Here is a 22,150-nt window from a genome sequence, read left to right as displayed (position 1 = left end):
GTATTACTGTAACTCCAGAAAAAGGTGTGCGACATTTATTTCATCAGCCAATGCTAACTTTAGGTGGGCATATTGCCTTGCTCACGCATAGTTTCGCAATGAAAGATAACTGATGGCATAGTAGATAAAGCTGCCATAATAACTTCATATCTACTACAATTAAATTTTAAACAGATCTCTAATCTTAAACTTTCTACTTCATACATCATCTGCCATGGACCATGGACATATATGTACACAAGAATGTACAAATTCTGCTGTTTGCTTAATATGACAAGGGGAATTTCATCATAGTTACAACCACCAACATGCTATTCACAAAGGAAACACAAGGTGGCACACAATTTGCAAGGTCAAATGGCATAAATTTCAATAACATACTTAAGGAAGTAATATAATGTTGAAATGGCAATAGATGGTGCATAAAATGAAGTAAATTCATGCCCCAGTTCATAGTAAAGGTTCTATCTAATGAAATTCAACAAGACTTATTTACGGCTTCCACTTAAGTTACATTCTAATCCATTGTAGTGATCATTTTACAAAAAAAAGCGTTTATTAAACAAAGCCAGCAGAACTTAAAGAGCCAAGCTAGGTCTTCATAGTTGTGATCCTCTGCAAAATTTTTGTCCCTTCAGTTTTGACTTGCTGAAGTTTTGTTGTAACAACACGTCCACCTTCACACTACTACCACAGTAAATACCCCATAGTAAGGAATTGCATGAGCAATCACTTCAATGAGCAAATCACAGCAATGAGCAAATAACATGTTAAGGGAACTATCATATTGAGTATTAGGTAATTAAAAAGCCACTCACCTCCCTAATATATCAGTAAACCGAGCATCAAGAACTATATTATATTTGTCAAGGTATTCTAGTAATTCTTCGGTACCCAGCACCTTGGCAATGCGCACCAACTGGTCATAATTATCATGGCCATGGAAGAAAGGCTCCTTTCGGAAAATCATACTGGCAAGCATACATCCTAGAGACCACATGTCCAATGAATAATCATACATCTGAAAAAAAATACAATTTAAATTAGAAGAAATGAAACAATCCATATTATTAGTTACTGTCCAGAATAACAGGGAATTCCCATTATAACGAAGTTCACAGGACCAAAAATTTGGAGGCTTGTATCAACAAACTTCGTGTGAACATTGCTTTTTAGAAACATCGAAAAAAAAAATTGCATTCTCAACGAAATAGTCATCCAATACATCATTGTTTTATACAATTTTAATTATTTAGTGCTATTACTATAATAAAAATAATAAAATTGTAATAGTTTAACTCTCATTTACATGGTTGGCAATCAGATAACAGGCAATTATATGCAAAGAAATCCATTTCAATTAACACCGGCAATATCATGTGCTGCATCATTTTTAGCCCAAATTTTCACTATCTCTGAAATCTTTTCCAATGACATTTCCTAAGTTGCACAAACAGTAGAAATGCCCACTTACTTTAGCAGTAAAACAGCTAAAATTCTGCCAGATAAGAAAAAGTCCAAACCTTAACAAAGATAAAGTGCACCCAAGCAAGAAAAGAAGCAGGCTCTGAATACTGTCACAATGACTAATTTAGGATTTTTTTTCAATGATTCCATATGGGTAGCAATGAACCATTTCACAGTTTACTCTTGAGCAATAACTGAACAACTGATCAGATTTACAAGTATTAAAAACCATAGTATCAATTTCCACCAGAGAGTAATGAATTGGAATAATGCCTCCTCTTAGCATTCTTCCACGTATTATATGAATACATACTCAATAATTCACCACATTTTGCTTCTCCAACTACTCTACTGCTATGCCAGAGTGGAGGCATTCGATTCAGCTGGCTACTTTGCCTTTGCTCGCAGATACTGAAAGATGGACACCACATGCTTGTTTCATCATTCGCCAAATTTCCACTTTCCATTGTGAAAGATCGTAGAAAGATCATTCACATAATCATGCGATTTATCATTCAACATGTAAATCCGCCTGTAGTCCTATTATATATCCCCAGTAAACAAATTATTCACGTTGAATCCTTACTTAGGCCTGAATTATTAGTCGACTCTACATATCCATCCCTACATAACAAGAGGCCCCTACATGCGTTTCTCAGTCAACCCTACATAAGTGGTGGGGGGTAATTCCGTCGTCAAGTTCCCAGAAATGGAATAGATGATGGCAAAGTGCCAGTTTTTCACTCTGGTAGCGTAATGAGACCAAACTATGCAACTAAGAAAAGACGTCCAATAATTTTCTGGCATATTGTTAGGGCAACGGCTCAAGGTAAATGAACAATCGGTGCTGTCCGCCAGGTCATATTGGTACAATAATTATCACTACAAATACTCTCATATCGAGCCAGAAGTAGAATCATACTGTCCTTAAATTACTTCAAAAGCTGTATGTACAAGATAGAGATAATTGTGGGACAAATATGATCATTGACGTGAGAACTTACATTACATCATCAAGGTTCATCATTCGCTTTTACCTTCCATAGTTTAAGTTTGTTATGTGGCAAATAGCTGCATGAAAATATGTTTTCTATTATTGCATGCAAACAATATTGGTTTCTCAAAAGTGTACTGAGCGCCTACACGAAAAATATTAATATATATCCGCAGAAACAAGAATGTATACCACTATTGTACTCATACTTCAGCCAATTTCATTATTTGTTTCACTTGATGGGTATAATGTGGTAGGATTATTAATTTCTGCTGTGTTACTGTACATTTTAAAATGGTTTGTGTAAGCTTGTCTTCCTAAATAGCCATTACAACATAGATTCTTTAATCAAAGTGATCAGCAGACGAAATTTGGCCGCCATGTTTTTGTATGGTGCAGGGCTGGTTCGAGCACCCTGCATTAAGTAGGACCCATTTAGTTCCAAAAATGGCCATTTGTAGTGCTTGATGTGGCATATTTAGGGCAAGATCGGTTTATGTAGGAGCTGATGACGTATCCAGGGTCAGCTGGCCCTACAGGGTCGACTAAGAATACGGGCCTCAACCTTGGTAAGTATCAAATTCTCTACATGACCACAGCCGTGATCAGAAAATCAGTGGGTCTGTAATGGCAACTGCAAGTGATGAAGACCGAAAAATTGCAGTTTAATCAAAGTGATCAGCAGACGAAATTTGGCCGCCATGTTTTTGTATGGTGCAGGGCTGGTTCGAGCACCCTGCATTAAGTAGGACCCTTTTTGTTCCAAAAATGGCCATTTGTAGTGCTTGATGTGGCATATTTAGGGCAAGATCGGTTTATGTAGGAGCTGATGACGTATCCAGGGTCAGCTGGCCCTACAGGGTCGACTAAGAATACGGGCCTCAACCTTGGTAAGTATCAAATTCTCTACATGACCACAGCCGTGATCAGAAAATCAGTGGGTCTGTAATGGCAACTGCAAGTGATGAAGACCGAAAAATTGCAGACATTATTTTGGAAGGTTATTGTTGCATGGATGATGAAATGAACCCTTTCCCAACTTCACATCCTTTCTAACAAAAGTATTTTCCCCATAAGATTCTCAGAACGGAAAAAAATATTTTGTGTGATGTCGACGCCCACTATTTTCTTGAATTGCCACTCTCATGCCTCCCATACATTCAGCGCCCCTCAAGGACTGCCAATCCCTTGGCAACCCCATCATGATATAATTGCTATTCAGAAACAACCATTGCTAGACCAGAAATCCTAAAATTCTACGGCGTGGGGCAGATGGCAAGCTTTGTGATTTTTAAGCAAAGAGGACATTCAATATCCTGTAAAATGAGCATCAAAGTTTGCAACATTTTTTCAACACTTTTCGGACCATGACTTAGGTTTGTTACATCCACATGACATCATTTAATGACAAGCAAAATTCGATTATAGTTTCTTTTACAACACATTAACATAACCCTTTGGTACAGTCCATGACTTCACTTCATAATGAAGTTGTTTGTGAGCATACTGCAGTTACAATTTCTTATCACAAAGTTGTACAAGGCCACCTGTTGCTTTGAGTGTGGATGCTAAAAAAAATTGAATGCATTATCAATCAATCAGATCTAAACCAATAACCCTATGGAAATTTCTGGTGTCTGCCCCCCCCTGGTTACTGCAATTTAAATAATGATGATAGATACATCTTTACTTCAAATGTACTTAGGCCCAATCCATGTTCCCTTACCATATTGTCTATACAGATGTTGCTATGTACCTTAACTGCCATAGGATCAAAAACATGTAGATGAATGGAGTAAGAGGAAGCATGCGACAGAGTCTGGGGAAAAGTAATTAGGGAGAACGATTAAATGCTGATAAGAGGGGGAGATCTTGAGAGCTGAGAATGAAAGAGTAGTTGGCAATATCCCACTAAATCACAAAAATGAGGGGTAGATGCTCCCACCATATAAAAACTCTTACTAGTGCACATGTCACATCAGAAGCGATTAGATAGTGGTCATAATAGATTAGGAATTGCAGCCACAGATGTTTTTTCCCTTAAGCTATTCCAAAAATGCCAGGAAAATGTATTACCCTATCACAAAACCAGAATGCCAGAAACAACACACTCATTAATTTTACGGAACAAAAGTTAACACTACACTCGATGAGAAATGATTCATACTCCGTTTTCTGCATTATTGTGTTATATTAAAAATAAATAGAGCTTATTCACAAAAACTATGACCCAACACACAAGGATAATTGGAAAAGGTCATACAAGAGTTCCATCTTCCAAATGCAATTCAACACAGTTCATTCTTCAATCAATAGTTAGCTCACGGCATAGCAAGGTTTCAAAATGCTTAATGGAAGAATTAAGTTTTTTTCATTATCTATAAATATAAAACAAAGTCAAAAATTGTGTTAGTTACACCATTAACAACTCGAGAATGCCCGTACCGATTTGAATGATTTTTATTTTTTTGGATTAGTCTCAGACCCAGAAAACAGAAAAAACATTAAAAAGTAGTAAGATTTTAAAAAAAATTGATCTTGGTCAAGTTGGTAACACTGCAAAAGCTATCAAGCAGGTCAAAACCAGATGATTTGTTTTGTTTTAACCAATTTAATGACAGAGCTTCTTAACAATATTTAAAACATTTCAACAGTTAAAATATATTTAAAATATTAAAATTATTTGATGCAAGCTAAGCCCAGCTCAAATTGAGATGTCAACAATCACTTCTCTACCGTGTGTGTAAACAAATCTCCAAGCAATTGTTGACTAACAGTGTAACAGCCGTGCGCCTGTCGACGAATCAAGCGGGATGACTTCATTTCCTCGGAAGTTTTGCAATTTCGTACCATCGAAAGAGCTTATCAATGTTCACAAACTTGATTGATAACCACAAAAATTAAATTAAAAAGAAGAACTTTGTGCTTTCACATTAATATTTATTCACAACCATGGTTTCAACATAAGACGTCATCATCAGGTGATGACGTCTTACGTCTCAGGTCAGGAGACCTGATGATGTCTTACGTTGAAACCATGGTCGTGAATAAATATTAATGTGAAAGCACAAAGTTCTTCTTTTTAATTTAATTATGAATCGCTTTCACAAAGTTACGCCTCAAAAAATCAATTTTAACCACAAAAATCACAAATAGTAGATTCAGCGAACATTTTTGGTGGCAACAAACGATTTGACTGAAACTTGGTAAATCGGGATCAAATAGTTTATACTCTGCTTCAATACAAATCTATTGACAGTGTAACAAACAAAGACGAAATCACCAACTAACCATCTGAACTTTTCAAGTACTCAGATGTGCGCGGCTTACCACGGGTCAATTTAGAGCTGAAGATAGGTTCGGTGTTCATGATGCTTTGAATCCTTAAACCAACCAAAACTATGCAATGGAATACATTTGTTAATTGAAAAACTGAAAATCAATGTAATTCACACAACTACACTCAAATGAAAATTCAAAGACAAGGAATTCAAAGGATTCCCATGATCCCAACCGATATGCCCTTCGAGTAAGAAACGAAATTAATTTCACATCAAGTTGCATTCACGACTACGATTAGAAAATCACAAGGTGAGTGTTTGCGCTCTGAATCTAAAAACACCATGTTTTTCGCATGGTCAAATATATATTGCATGTTCACGTGATGGTTAACCATCCACTTTATTTGTTCTTCTGCCTGATGACAAAACAAAAACTGTTGTATATCAGAAGGTACTTGACTCAAGTGAATAAAGACGAATGTGCACGGTAGACCGAGGCACATTTAAGACATCCGGCACTGGGGCATGTTTACGCAGTGCACTTTTCCAAACCGAGTTATATGTCGCACACCATTAGTTTTGCTAGCGGCTCTGTTGCTGCTCTCAAGAGACAATTTTCGCGAGATGTTGAGCGTCAGTCAAGCATCGGTCCAGCGTTGCATAAACTTGCCCCAAGAACGGGACAAGACTTGGACATAAAAACATTTTTTTACAGTTAAAAATGAAAATAGGACAACAAATGAATGCATAAAATGTTGACTTTATTTACTGATTTATAAAACCAATGTCTAAAATGTCCTAATTAAAGACATAAAAATTAGAAAATTCATTGAAATAAATGCCCCTGCATATGCGTGCCCCGGTCTATACTATGTAGATTGAATGAAGAAAATGTGTTCCCAACAAGCCATTATAATGCTAATTTTTGTAGTTTCGTTGAATTTTTTCTTAATTTATTACAATGAGTCAAGAATTATTCAAATCAGCACAGTCTCTCTTGATTTATAAATAGTGTAACTAAACTGTTCATTAATAACTAGGCAGCACAACATACCCGGGTCAGCTAGTTTAAAATAAAATAGTACCACACAATTAAAAACCATGAAAAATTAAAACATAATCACCTGGTAATCTGCTAGCAACTCAGGTCCTTTGAAATATCTGGACGCTACTCGCACATTATATTCTTGACCTGGATGATAAAACTCAGCCAGACCCCAATCGATGAGCCTAAGCTTTCGATTATCATGATCAATCATCACATTATGAGGTTTTACATCCCTATGCATAATGCCCATGCTATGACAGTAGTCCAAAGCCTGGAAAATATATAATCATTAAAAATTACAAACAGTCAAAACCCAGCTACCTTTTGAATTCACTTAATGTAAATAAAATGCACTACAGATTAATTCCTTCAAACCATGAAAATATGTATAAATAAGAGCTTAATTTTTAATATTGAATGCCAGATATGTTTCACTCAGCCTACACTACATGAGGAATCAATAATAAGCACGTTCTTTTTCTAGGTAATAATAAGTCCATGAATTTCTCAGATGTCACCACACTAAAATCTTACCTTGAGCAGTTCATACAAGTAGTAACGAATGTCATAGTCTGTAAGGGTTTGGTAAAGCTGCTTGAAATCTGTGTTGTTCACATGTTCAAATATAAGGGCAGGTGTACGAGAAACTGGATCCTTGACTACAGCCTGAAGAGTAATAATGTTCGTTCCACCACGCAAGTTTTCAAGGATTTTTATTTCTCGCTTAATTTTCTTCTTTTTCACTGGCTAAAAGGTAAAGGATAAAAAATTTATCAGAGATTAAAAGACACAAGTACAAGTTTCTTCTCATATTGAATAACATGCCACTTAAATCAAGAAGGATAAAAGGACTAAGCAGTTTACCTTTAATATTTTTACTACACACTTCTCATTGTTGGTGATGTTTATGGCCTCAAATACTTCACTGTATTTCCCTCGGCCCAATTTTCTAACAAGCTGATAGTCATCTTGCTGCCTGTAATAAAGGAGATGAGTTCTTTAAGAACTATGAGGACTGGTACCCAAAGGAATATTAAAAAATTTAATTAGTGACTGTACACTATGCATACAGCTGCCCAATAGTTAAGGCTCCTCATGCCAAAATAGAAATGATGATAATTCATGACAAGTGATAAACAATGTAGCACATCAAGATTTACAATAGTGCAGGCTATAACCCATAGCTAATTGCACACTAACCAGAAACTATACCCTCGCAAGGAAAAAAAACATTCACACCTCTAAAATTTTAAGCAAATAAATAATTACGTGATTACTGTGGTTTTAGATATACCTTAAGATTCAGTCACTAAAAGAAAAAATAGGTATAGAATTAAAATAGGTTAATTTATCACCCATATCCCATGTAGTGGCTTCCATAGTGCAAGAATATGAAGCCCAAATAACAGTCATCTCTTTTGACATTATATTCACTCCTAGATGGTGTTTATTAAAATCTTTTAAAAAATCAAAGCAGTAAAAAAAAGGGCCATAGAGCTATATAAAAAGTGTGCAAATATCCAGCTTTCGATGAAGGCAGAAAATCAAGTCGTTAAATAAAAAAATCATTCCCTCGACCAAAGTTTAATGATTCCAATGGCCTTTTGATGACAGTGAAGTCTGTGGAAGCAGAAGTAAGACAATTGGGACATATCTTGGCAGTGCAAAGTCGCAGTCAGTGGGGTAGATCTGATTGCTGTACCCCATATTTTACAAACATATAGACATAGAACAGAACAATCAAAAATTTGGTCTCCAAGGTCATTTTTTTCCAAAAGGCTAATAAAAGTCCCTGTGAAAGAAACTGCCATCTAAACCCTGAATGTGTTACACCGATACCTTTGGAGGATTTTGATTTGTGAGGCCCCAAGACTTCAACAGAGACTTGAAACTGGCACTCCACAGCAATTAAGCACTTTGCCCACTCAGCTAACGTACTTCCCTTTTGGTACAGAGCTTCTCCCAAATTTGAAAAATAATGAAACCTTAAACTCATCACTACTACTAGAGAAAACCTCATGGATATATTATTATTATATGATATATGATTATATAATATTTTCAGGTGAAATATTCAATCTTATTTCCTTACATAACTTCTTTCTTTTCCCAACTCGGTGTCAGGCAACTAAAACTTTACAAAGATTACATAAGGCTCGAACAAGAACACATCAACATTCTGAATAACAAAACAAAATTGAAACCATGTTTCTAAAAACTTTTTTTTTTTTTAACTGACAAAAAATGAAATTCTACTGATATCCATTATTTAAATGAGATTCAACTCGCACATAAGACTGCATCCCAGTTAATGAATCATATTGTCTGCACATTTAAACCTACGACTAATGAGAATCTCTGGTTAAAGAGCCTCGTGACCGAGTAGGATGGATTTTTTTATTTATTCCCATACCACCAAATACAGCACATATTGGCCATTTTACAAAAATTAAATGAGTACAAACAACCATGCCCTGGAAAGGAGCAACATTCCCAGGAAGGACTCGAACCCGCGACCTCTTGATTGGTAGGTGAGGACCTTACCACACGTTAGCTCCAAAAAGGTTGACTTTTTAGATAATCTACTGTTGTTCATAATTTTTATGAAAACCTGTTCTGATGTAACTAAAACACATTTTCTTGTTTTATATCCAAGCCAGGAGCCAAGAAAGAAGTTTTTTCTGCCCCTAATTGAAAACGGCATACAATACACGACTGAGGAAGAAGTTCGTGGGAATGTTTATGTTCAGCCACAAGTAAATAATGCCAAGAACCTAGTCATGTCGTAGCTTTTCTGATCCAACCCTAAAAATTATATTCTCAGAGAAATAGTACATCTTCAGCATATTACTTAAATTTATCTACCATGTTTTATCGTTCTTTGCCATCACCATCACCTGGAATGTCATCAGATATCATCATCCATAATTTGCAACAGAGTATCACCATAGCAATCATTTTATGCTCTTAGAATATAAAATGTGAAGCCTTACATTGATAACAGTCATCAACCAAAGCTCAAGTTCTGGAGGCCACTATACACGGTGAATGATCATGCTGCATGCTCATGCAAATGAAACCCTTTGCTGTGTATAACGTAAAAATTTGCGAATGAACCGTCATGCACATGATCATTAGTGAGGTAACAGAAACTAAATTTTCTTGAGGAGGAGGAGCAGAAGTGGTGCCAGACTTTGCCCTTAAACTTTTTTAAGAGACAACACATTACATTCAAATGTGTACCATAAAACACCCACAACACCCATTTGCACACCCATGTGTTGACAAAAACCATTGAACGTGTAGTATTAAATACAATTGAGTTTCCAAAAGTCTCCAAAAATAATATATATATCTACCCTAAAACCTAAGAAAGGATGGGACTGATACATATCATGGCTTGCAAGATTGAAATTAGTATGGAATAGCATCCACGTAAAGGATAACTTGATGTTTAAGGGATTAGTAGCACCAATATTGAATAAATAACTGAATACAAAATGTAATACATCGCATCCAACTTTTAACCACCCATGAAGCCACTAAAACAAGGTAATGCATTTAACTCTTGTAGTCCAATCTTCCACCCTTTTTAAATGTATAACTGAGAGCTGAAGTAAATAATTTTTGATATTACATTAGAAAATAAAAAATAATTAAATAGGCAAGTAACTTAACACCGCATGCCTTTACTTAAACATAACTATTACCACTACCGCATTAATATGAAACTTTCCGTGAAATGCTGCATCAAAGATTCATTCCTTCTCACGAGCTTTAAAAGTCTCAATGGTAAGCAGAGACTTGGCGATGGAGGGATATGACACAATCTTATTCCTTGTATCAACAATAAGTAACAGAACATTACTACTATTATTAACTGGACATAAGGTGGAAATTAAAATGTTTTTATGATAATGTTCTAAAACATGGCCTTACTCTCCAGTAAATACTTTAAACATTCTCTGTAAATTCAGTTTCCCTCAGTAATTGGTTTCTCAGTGATTTCCTTCCTTAGTTGATTGAGACATACTAAAAATGTTATGGCGGAAAAGTTCACCTCGCCATCATAATTTACAGGTAATGGTGCCTGAGAATATGAAATTGTATAACAATCTAAATCATAAATTTCTGGAACCGGTGTAGCACTAGTTAAAACATTAACAGTGTCACTTGCACCTTAAAAAAATATTATCCCTGTAGGCATTACTATGGCTAATGCGATATTAACACAAATATATACGCCAGCTTTCACTGAATTTATGCCTCATACAATTATTCAACCCACATCACCATACTATTTGTAAATGATACAGCATTTAATGAAACTAAACCTACACATAGGTTGACCCTAATTACACAACGGCCTACCTCTATTACAATTTTGGTGAAGTGTGAAAGAATTCAGGGAAAAGAGGTTTACAAAAAACTGCACCAGCAAAGGTAAACACAAGCTACTAGAACAGTCAGCATGCCTTGAGATGAAATCAAGATGAGCTTTAAATCACAAAATTTCCATACACCACTACTTACCCCCAGTCCACCACATATGATTCATAATCCCAGTATTCGCGGGCTTTGTGAGAGTTGACATCTGCATACACTCGGGCTCGACTAGGGAGAGACATCATGTACGGCTTTCCCAATCCAGATCTGGGTTTATCAGTTGAAAAACTGTGTGAAACAAGTGAGGGCAGCAGTGGTCGTGGGTAAGCTGTTGTGGAGGCAGCAGACCACTTCAAGAAGGAAATCGAAGCCGCACCATAAGCCTGCCTTTGGACTCCTAAAAAGAGTCGAAACACGACTATAGAACGAATGAACCAACCACAAGTAATTATTGACACTTAAGGCATACACCACAATAGATACACACTTCTATCACGCATGGTCATTGATAGGTTAAGCACAAAAATTTTACCAACAACCTAAGAGAAGAGGCTTACAATTTAGGTTTCTCTGGAAATTCTACTAAAGTAACCGACGATGAAGGCCCTACTTCACAATTAGCTTGAGGACCGTTTCATGACGTTGCCAGTTGCCACGGGTAAGCCGTGATTGAAAAAAACTATATCCATTTAAGTTCACTAATTTCCCACAAATGGAAAATCTACAGGCAAAACCTGAGAATCAAAACGATATCTAGGTTTTTGAGCCTTCTACTTACTTGATCGTACTTTACATAGATGCAGTAGGCCCAAAACAATTCTGGTCATATCGCCATTTACAATCTTGACTCACACATGAGCTCCGATGAATTGAATTTATGTTTATACAAGAGTAAGATTACGACCACGATATATGGAAAAGTATTCTGAGGTATATGAATGGAGCAAACTGGTCCTTTCGAATAAATAATATAGCCTAGCTATACAACCACCCCTGCAATGCAAATGGCAGAGACAAACGTGCATAAACATGAAGTGAGTAAAAAGGATCAGGAATAGGGCTTAAAAAGAATAAATAAATTTATGCGCGATATATTCGCCACCTTCACACCATTTTGGCGATAACTTTAAACCACGCCTCCACAAACACAATTAATCCCAAAGCACGAAATGGATGTGCAAATAAATCACGTAGTAGTTATTACTTTTACACAAGATTTTTCAAGGGCACCCTAACCCATTACCAATAACGACTGGGGGAGAAAATAAGAAAATTAAAGGTATTAGATAACTTGTAGAACATAATTCGGCCATGGACAAGTAACGCTAGACAAATATCGGCCATAAAACACAAATATCACCCACGCGGCAATGGTATTGTCTCAAATGACATATTTTAGTAATTTACTACTAGTAGAAACCATAAAGATGATATCTACTGCGATCGCACAGTACGACAACTAGGATGATGATGTACAACAAGTAAGGCGATGTGGATACTGACCAACACAAACGACACTTATATCCAACATACCCAAGACAATAACAAATTAAAGTGAATTTGATGCCAAACCTGGCGTTATTGAGTTTAATGAATGACAATGATATGAGGAAGGCGCTAATATAGCAAATGAAAATCTGAGCTCACACTACAGACCATCGGAAAATGAAATATATATTTAAAAATACCGCTACAATAATACTACTGGCCTACCTTCAAACCGTTAAAGATGTAAAGAGGTGCCCTTCGGAAGAAATACCACAGAAATCGAGTTACGAAGAATTTCAGGCTTAGTGTAATATCACCTCAAGTCCCTAATGGGATTTACAGCAACTCACCACCCACCTCAAAAGACAACTAAACGGAAAACCTTTCCGTTATAAAGCGTAGAAATTGGTATTCATATCGAAAATTATAGAAATAGGAGCATATTAGGCACCACACACGCACTAGACGGGACACATCACGTCTACCACACCATTTCCTAACTTAAGTTTGGATTTCCGATAAAATTAAGAATACAGCACTTTCGTTCAAACAAAAATTATTGTTTTAATAAGGCATTTTAGACCACTCCTCGTCTCGTGTTCACGGGCCAGACTTGCTTAATACATTCCGACGGGGAGAAGCACGCCATTAACCGAGGACTTGAATTGAGTAATAAGCTAGGAACACAACTTCAAAATTAAACTCTCCATACCTAATACATTCCGAGCCCAAATTATTGTCCTCCTGGTTATCTACAGGATCTAAACCGTCTCAATTACAAATACGAGCCAGATTGAGGGCGTCTTTAGTTTCCAATTCCTTAAAGTATTTTTAGGTGAGCCGGCTTCCCAAAGAGTAAAATCCAAGATGGCTGCCTACATCCCGCCACGGAAAACTGGAAACGAGGCTTTTCCAGGCAACATTTCCTTCACCCCTCTACAGCACATTGATTACTTTTACTTAGCGAGAATAGAGGGCAGAAACGTACAAGGCGATGTTGCACAATCAACGAACATTCTGAATCATGCAACAGCGCAAAACAATAATTTTGTCTTATTTTATCTATTAAAATTTCAAACAGGTAAGGTAAAATATCTACATGCATACAACTGACGTAGAGTAGGTTAAGTCATCAGGCGCTAGCTCCGCTCCCATTTCGACAATGCTGTAATCCGCCCGAACTAGCTCGCAGAGTTATTTATATATATGTGATTGTAAGAATTAAAGCACTTTAGGATTAAGTGATAACTTTACCATATTTTCTGAGTATTATAAATATTTCCCTTTTCATTTCGAAGGTGTCCAAATCCAACAGCTGTGATGGCTGCGAAGGATGAGAAGTACGAGCTCGGGTGGATCTACATCCATATTTTAAACTGGCTACGTAAACGCTGATAACAGTGAATTGGCGAAGGAATTGATTCTGGAATGATCTGCAAGGTATTAAGCTAACAGTTCTATGTGCAACTGCCAGTAGCCACCTGTAATAGAGTGATGAAGATGAAGGGCGTTGTCATGTGTCCGTCAACATCGACGAAGATCGCCTGAAAGCAAATGACTTCATCAACAAGGAATACCTTAAAAGCCCAGGAAGTCCTTCGGATATTATAGCCAAGGTGAGGCTCGGAATTTTCAAGGTTTCGGACAAAGACCGAAAGAAGGACGGAGATGACTCTGGGTGTTGTAATGTAGTGAAAGTGGCCACTTCGCGCGGGCTTTCGAAACTCGGGGTAGTATATAAGACTTGACAAGCGGCAGTCATTCACCACATTTGGAACCGTATCCATTGAGTGAGGACGATAGTCTCAGAAGCCGGCTTTAAAGACCACGATGAAGTTTCATCTTGTAATCATTTCACCTTATTTTCTTGCCGTTAAATTTCCTCTTGCGCCGTGTTTTTGTATTGGGTTGTTCCACGTTTCCGCAGCGGGAAGTGTCCGTAGTTGCCTTCTAAATTTGTGTTTTTTTTACATTTAGGCAATTGTGTTGATGCTGGTTGCAGTGATGGTGTATGTCACCATAGCTCTACCCCTGGATGACGACCCTACAGATGAATCAAAGGGATGGAATAATTCACCGTCTGACCAAAGGTCCATTTTTCTGTTGAAGAAGTTGAAGCTTAAAAAGCTTCTTTTGCTCGGGAAATAGATACTTCATGTGAGTGAAAATAGCTTCTAATTTCCATTGCAGTACGTTTCCTATTTCCTGTGTCTCCTTCACTCATTTTGTCCTTACATTTTTCAGGTTCAATTCAACAGCCGTGTTATCTTCTCATGTACCTTTAAAGCATTCATAACATTGATTCATTTTCATTTTTTAATGCCTTTTTATATTATCGCTGAGATGTATTATCATTGAAGTTTAATAAACTTTGTATTACATAAATTGTTTGTTTTTCATCTTACCTGTGGCTTCCATTTAAATTTACAGTAATATAGTTAAAATAGAATCCCAGTGTTAGCCAGCCCCTCTGATTTTCCATCATTTTGTTGATAGATGATGTATATGATACATTCAGAGTGCATATACTTATAGAGGAAGTGGGCCTAGTATGAATTTCTTCTTGTTCACCTTTATGTTGACTATTTATTCATGGTCATAGAACCTTCAATGGTGTAGTTTCTTTGGTATCTTGAATGTTTTGAGTGAAGTCTTCTCAAGAATTCCACCAGGTGAGTTGATAAGATGTCGATGGCTAACTCTGCCATCATCAGTTGCGTCAATGTCCTGAGGACAACAGCAGATTTAGCCAATGAAAAGTTGGCCATGCTTGATTAACTCACCTGGTGGAATTCCCAAGAAGAATTCACCTGAATTGTGTGTCAGGAAATCATTAATAAGTGGTACATATCTCGAATGCTCATTTAAACTATATTTATTTACTCTATGAGGTACAATTAAGTAGTTAGGTAACCTGTAGGAGAACTTCAAAAGTACTTAACTTCATGACTTGCATGAGGTTCAATGATTAACCAAGTATTTTGAAAGGGTGTGTTGAGGCTACTTATTGAAAAGGTTTTCGTTTTGTCATATTTGCAAGTGCTCAAAGTTTGTAGTGGCATGGAATTATGTTCCTCTGAAAAGTGGTATCGATTATTAGCAATATTATCTGTACAAGCAAGTTACTTCACTTTCTCCTAGTTCTGTTTTAATCTTTTTGAGGAAGCATTCCCTCATTCACGGATAATGTGGATTTCATGCTCCTGCCATTTGAACCATGGTTTTGAGGCTCCTATTATAGTCATCACTAATCTTAGATCCACTGTAAGTCTTTCGCTCCTCTAAACAAGGAATTATTATATTGGGTAGCAAACTTACATCAATAATCCTGGATTGAATTATTTATTTTCTTCACTTTTCAATGCAAATGATGGTAATCAATAAATAACCCCTAGGTCAGAATGAGTACTCTCAAAGATATAAGTAACTAGGAAGACTCTCCTATTTTCTCACAAATGCATTGAAATCATGAATAAATCATAAATTTTGAGTCTTTCCATAGAATTAAAGACTGTATTTTTAACCATGCAAGACATGCAAAAGACAGCCATGATAAAATTTTCTCTGTTATATTGAAAGTATCAGCAATGATAGGGGCGTGGTTTAAAGCCAAGAGTACTTGGTTAATTCTATGCTTAGATGCCAGTCGCAGGTGTGAACTAATTGTTGGTCATCCTTCGCTTCAATTTTTACTCATTTTGGAAAATGTCACCTAATGGGTTGGTTCATTGTATAAATTGCTCCTTTCACTGTCATTGTCCTTGTTGCTTCTCTATTCAGTTTCAATTTTAATGTTTGAGGCTAAAATAACTACATTTCGAGGCTCTTTAGATATCACTTTAAATACTATTTTCATTACATAAATTAATTATATAAGGTTGATGATGGCCAACAGTAATTTACGAATGGCAGGGAAGAAATTTTTGAAACAACGAAAATGACCCATTATAAAAACATCAGCTATAATTCAAGATCTCAAAATTTCCCTATGAATGCCAAGGGTATGCCAGGGCAGACTGCATCACTGAAATGTTGCTAGTTTCAACCACATGCTTTGTAGGAAGTACAGGAACATTTCAATTTCAAAACTGAATTTTTATTGACATCATCTGAGGGCCATTTTAATGTTGCTGTTGGTAACTCAGTGGATTGAGTAATGCTGCTGTTACTACATTAATACATACATATCAGAAAAAACTCTCAAGAAATAATAATAACTTTCATGTGGGCACACCTCTGGGCCACACCAAATGAATAATTTGAATATATTCTACTGCATGTACTATGGTGGTTTGATCATATGAATTGTGTTTTAGAGTCCATTAACTGGATTGGATTCGGGTCTAACTTGGTATAAATTCTTGCTATTCATTCTGAACAAAAGAACATTGTCATTCAAATTTGCATATTGTGCTAGAAATATAGAAAGTTTCTTAAAAACAAATCTTTCATTTATCATGAACATCTCACATTTACCGCTCCAATCACCCACTAACCTCATGCTAATCAAGCCTGCCAAAAGCAGATAACCTCCCATAATTTTTCTTCGAACATTATCCTGGAAACAGAAATTTCCTTTAAATCAATCTCACCTTTCTCCTTTAGCGCTATAATGCCCGGCTGGGTCAATATGACCCAAAAATAGAATATTTATGTTGATTATTTTGAAAGGAAGATAAATTTTAGACTCATATATCATGACTTTAAACTACCTTACTACTTTACCACTGTGCAAATGTTAGGCCTGATATTTTTTTTTCTATTTTTTCTCATCACTTATACCTGCCATGCCCAAATGGCTCATTTTGACTCAGACTATCAAATTCATTTGAAGACTTTCTACTGTTCCTTTGTATTCAATGTGACGGTGTGCTTTATATTGATTTTTGTCAAAAGGTTACTCAAATTACTAAAGTTTTCGCGGTCCATGTTTGTAGATTCATGGTTTTTTTGGGAATATCCCGCGTCAGGTTATTGAAATGGCCAACGTTTCTTCTCCTATGCCGGAGACCTCATCAAGGCAAATGATCCTGATGAGGTCTCCGGCATAGGAGAAGAAACGTCGGCCATTTTAATAACCTGACGCGGGATATTCCCAAAAAAAAACCATAAATATACAAAAGGTTACTGTAATTTTTTTTTAACCTGATACCATTGAAAATCTTTGTACCTCTCGAACCCATCAGAGGAAAAGTGATAGGTATTCACAAATTTGTGGAAGCTAGTGTCCCATAACACCTTAGAAATTGTTGAACAACTACACTTTTAATATTGTTGTCTAATTAAAATTTCTAATACCCTCCCAAATGCTTTATAAACAATATTAATAATTAAACTGGGAAGGAAATACGTATTTTTAGTAAAATATGCATACATGGTCATAGAAGGTCAAATTGACCCACTCGGGCATGCTAGTGTTACATAACAGAAGTTAAATGAGACTAATAAGCCAACCAAAATGTAGTTATGTGTTTGTATTTTGGTTGAATTCATTTTTTTTATTATAGCAAGTGCCTCTCAAAATTCATTTTACTGGTATTTTTATTACATTGTTGTATTTATTAATTTTTATTTATTCCCTCTAAAATGTATTTTCATCCCTGCTCCTAAATTTTAACGACACACTGGAACACGAAACTCCACAGCGGGCATTTCTCAGCAGAAAGACAACATACTTCAAATTATTGACACTCTTGCAGTAAAGGTATATCCCTTGAAGCTCAATTTAAATTATCATGTATCCATGCTCTCCTTGTTTTATTCTTAAAAATGCACAATCTCCAAAATTTAAAGTATTGAAAATTTATAAGCTGATGATGAAATTATATAGAATGGTATCTATGAACCAAAGTCTCAAGAGTTATATGTATTAGGGGAGAGAGCCCTTATAAATATTTGGGGTTTCCTATACCTCCAAAACCTAGAAGGAAATATAATTTCCTGCAGCAGGTTTAGTCTTTTAACCAATGCAACGAAGAATCTCTTTGTGAAAAACTTGTTATAGAAGACCCTTATTGCATTTATCAGAATTTATAGGTAGGTATGAGAGATATGCAGAGAAATACCATTCAGTTTGGTAAAAAAACACTAGACATTGAGTGCCGTTGTATATATATTTATTACCAGAGGAAAAAACTAAAAAAAAACCAAAAGCTAGTAAGTGATATCATAGCTCTGTAAAAATTTTAATACAAATGATATGAAATTCTATCAGTTTATTTTCAGTAACATGGGCATCAGCAGTATAACTATGAGAGGAATAGATCCCCCCCCATTGGCTTACAGAAATAAACAATTATTTACAACTATTATGTATTTTTGACTCAACACATGTTGTGATGATTTCCGGTTGATTTATGAGCGAAGCCTAAATTTCCAGAGCCAAAATGTTGTGAAAATCCCCGAACCCTCATTTCCTGGGGGTAGTTGCCCCTCCAGGCCCTTTATCCCCCCTAAGCATTTTCCTAGTTAGGCCACTGATGAGCATAGTCATAAGGAGGCAGCTGCCACTTGAAGATGGAGGCACGTGGTGTACAGGCCCAGATGCAGGGAGTCCAGCCCATGCTGAATAGAGTGGGAAGGGTCAAAGGGTTCTAACCCTCAGAATGTTCAGTCCTGCAAATGAGCTCCCACCCTCCTCCCAGGCCCCAAAATATATACCTGGCTACAGCCATGTGTTTTACCTAGTGTTGCCCCCAGGATAGGGAGCCTTAGGGTCAGTTTGATGAGGGTCTCTAGTCCTGCTCCATAGGATGCTTCATATATTTTGAGAGCCTTAAAATCAAAAGTTATGTTCATTTTAACAAAAAAAGACATCTAATTTCAGTTGACATATATTATTCTGTTAACCCGTGATTCTAAAAACCCAAATCCAAAACTATAAATTTTATACAAAATAGCTCCCTCATCGCTTTCACTATTAGGGGTGCATGACAGTATCTAATAGAATGTCAAATGCTATCTTTTTAGTGTAAATAAGAGCAGTGGCGCAGCGAGGGGGGTGGGGTTTGGGAGATAAACCCCCCCCCCCTAAGCTCAGAGAAATTTTTAAGTTTAATCAATTCTACTTAATAGGATTGATATTAACTAATATAATAGTGTAAGGGTTAGTAAAATATCCCTCAGAAATCCGTAAAACTCACCATTTTGAACCATTTATCTTAAAATTCCGTAATTTTTTAATCTCGCACCTACCGCTTATCCTGGTGGGTATACCATACCCCCACACACCCCGGTATTAGTTGCACCTTAACTCCCCCCAGCCTTAATTCCTAGCTGCGCCCCTGAATAAGAGAACTAGAATCCCACTTAACTGACCATCATGAAAAATATTATTTAAATTTCCCTATAATGTCCATTCAACTAAAAATTTGTTATCCAACATATAACTTGCTGGACACTGAAAGTATACTTCTTTATAATGAGCTAATTGCTTGTACACAATGCAGAGGTGTAACTATGGAGGGGGTGGGAGGGTTGATCCCCCAGCGCCTCAGAGAAATTAAAAAAATATTTAAAAATATTGTCTAGTAGTGACGTATAATAACATCACCAGCTTAAAGTTAAATTTTTAGAGCCAAAATGATGTAAAATGTATTTCCAGGCATGCCATTTTTCAAAAATTTTCCCGGACCACCCCCTCCCCCGCCCCCATTGTCTGGGGGGATCGCCACCTCCGGCCATCCCACCTCCCTCCCCAACATATTCCTAGTTACAACACTGACACAATGAAGGCCTCCCACTGTAGCAGGGAGCTAAGATAGATATTGTCTAACAACAGAGAACCCTCTAGCTTTAAAAGAAAATAACTATTTGTGAATACGTAGGACTGAAATATTAGTTTGAAAGAAAGATGGGATATGCGCACAAATTGCATACAACCCTTGGTTTCTATGCATCCGGAGGTGAAAATATATACAGCATTTTAAGATAGCATTGTATACCCTAATGCCATTGCCTCAACTAAATTTTATTGACCCATGGCTCAAGTTCATATTTCCACAATCCGTTGGAAAAGTCCAAATGCTAAGCTGCATTAATTTCTAAAATTGCGTGGAATTGCGCGAATGCATGAACGAAATTAGAACGGAAGCTATTTTGCCATCACAAGCCCTAGCATTCTCGCATGTGTTCTAGCAATTCACCGCTTTACACGACGCAATTTTGACTGCGCCTTCGCACACACGTCAGATTGTGCAAGTACGTGCCCCGTGTAAAACGGCCTTAGGGAGCGACTGTCACTCCCTAGATATGCGCCTGTACCTGATTGTATACACTAATGTCATTGCCTCAACTAAATTTTCATTGACCCATTGCTCAAGTTCATATTCCCACAATCCGTTGGAAAAGTCCAAATTGCTTCTTTTTTTCGACATCTATTCTCCAATTTATATTTCTCGATGTCTAATGTTTCCACCGCATCACATCCAGCTTGTTGTTTCATTAGCCTCAGCCTTATAACTAAAGCTTGAATCACATGATCATTTTTCCATCCATTTCGAGGGACGGCTCCAGCGATAGCTCCATTTGGCGGCAAAAAAACCGTTTCGCGCGATCATTTTCCTCGATTGCTCGAGGGATGGAAATCCCATCCCTTTTTCCATCACTCGGCAAATCTCATTTTCCGTCCTTCAAAACGCGCGGCCGCTAACAACGATTTTTTCGGCCCGCTTGGCTTAATTGAACGACAGTTGTATACACAGGGCCGGATTTACCCAAAGTCACTTCCCCATTGAGCGCCCCTCCTCACTTGAGCCCCCCACCTCCCCGATTTTTATAAGGCATAGCCACTCGCATGAGGTAAGGTTCGGAAAAAAAGGAATAAACAGATATATGGCTGACAGCATAAGTTTATACTTGAATTTTCACGCAGGAAAACATAAACAATTCAAAAAACAGCTTGGAGTAAAACTACATGAAACAGTTAGCACATTTAAAGTCCTAGCAAAGAGGGCACCTGCAGGCAGACGGAACCCACATAACAAGCCTGCTGACGGCGGTGCTCTTCTAGGCGCCTCCAGTACAGATCAATGCCTAATAGAAGGCGCCCCGAGGCACGTGCCTATTTTGCCTTACGGTAAATCCGGCCCTGTTCAGCGGGAGTCCAGTGGCTCAGAAAACTGCAGTAACTGGGCGATCACTCTTTTGGTACTTGGAAATGAATCGCTGGAGCTATCATTCTAAGGTACGGAAATCCTGATCGTGAGATTCAGACTTTAGCTATGCAGGCCTAACTGGAACGTAGCCAGAAATTTGCTTCAGTGGGGTGCTGGGTTGATGTGCGGGTTGCCTATCATGGTAATAGGTAGTCAATTCGCACGCATCGGAAAACCATAAATTTCATTTGCGTGATGCTGAAAGTTAATTTCATCGCTGATTATTGGCAGACATTATGAAATGAAACTATATCGAAACATCGGGTGTCACCGGATAGGTGCTCCTAAAGCCCTTGCACACCTTTGCGGGGCCGACTTCATTGCCGAGCAT

General features: G+C 37.1%; 1 protein-coding gene and 1 long non-coding RNA gene across 9 annotated transcripts in view; one reads left to right on the top strand and one right to left on the bottom strand.

Moving 5' to 3' along the window:
• Positions 1-13,941, bottom strand: part of LOC124165283 (casein kinase II subunit alpha) — a 32,056-nt gene extending 18,115 nt beyond the window's left edge. For 2 of the 6 annotated variants that reach the window (XM_046542625.1, XM_046542640.1), the window contains exons 1-6: positions 11,955-11,977; positions 11,324-11,573; positions 7,655-7,766; positions 7,325-7,537; positions 6,867-7,061; positions 819-1,021 (exon numbers count right to left, since the gene is read on the bottom strand). In XM_046542625.1, coding sequence (XP_046398581.1) covers positions 819-1,021; positions 6,867-7,061; positions 7,325-7,537; positions 7,655-7,766; positions 11,324-11,421 — 821 coding nt within the window. In that variant the 5' untranslated portion in view covers positions 11,422-11,573; positions 11,955-11,977. The other 4 variants (XM_046542663.1, XM_046542633.1, XM_046542648.1 and 1 more) reach the window with 4 other exon arrangements.
• LOC124165315 lies at positions 13,618-15,045 on the top strand. 3 transcript variants are annotated; one of them, XR_006866197.1, is made up of 4 exons: positions 13,618-13,745; positions 13,963-14,280; positions 14,642-14,821; positions 14,909-15,045. It is a non-coding gene; the product is annotated as an uncharacterized LOC124165315 (long non-coding RNA). The 3 variants fall into 3 exon arrangements; XR_006866196.1 differs by lacking the exon at positions 13,618-13,745 and adding an exon at positions 13,757-13,878; XR_006866195.1 differs by lacking the exons at positions 13,618-13,745; positions 13,963-14,280 and adding an exon at positions 14,345-14,509.
• The last annotated feature ends 7,105 nt before the right edge of the window (positions 15,046-22,150 follow it).

Source organism: Ischnura elegans, chromosome 1, assembly GCF_921293095.1.
Source record: "Ischnura elegans chromosome 1, ioIscEleg1.1, whole genome shotgun sequence".
NCBI classification, from domain to species: Eukaryota; Metazoa; Arthropoda; class Insecta; order Odonata; family Coenagrionidae; genus Ischnura; species Ischnura elegans.
Note: the sequence above shows the minus strand (reverse complement) of the source record. Positions and strands in the feature narration are given on the sequence as shown.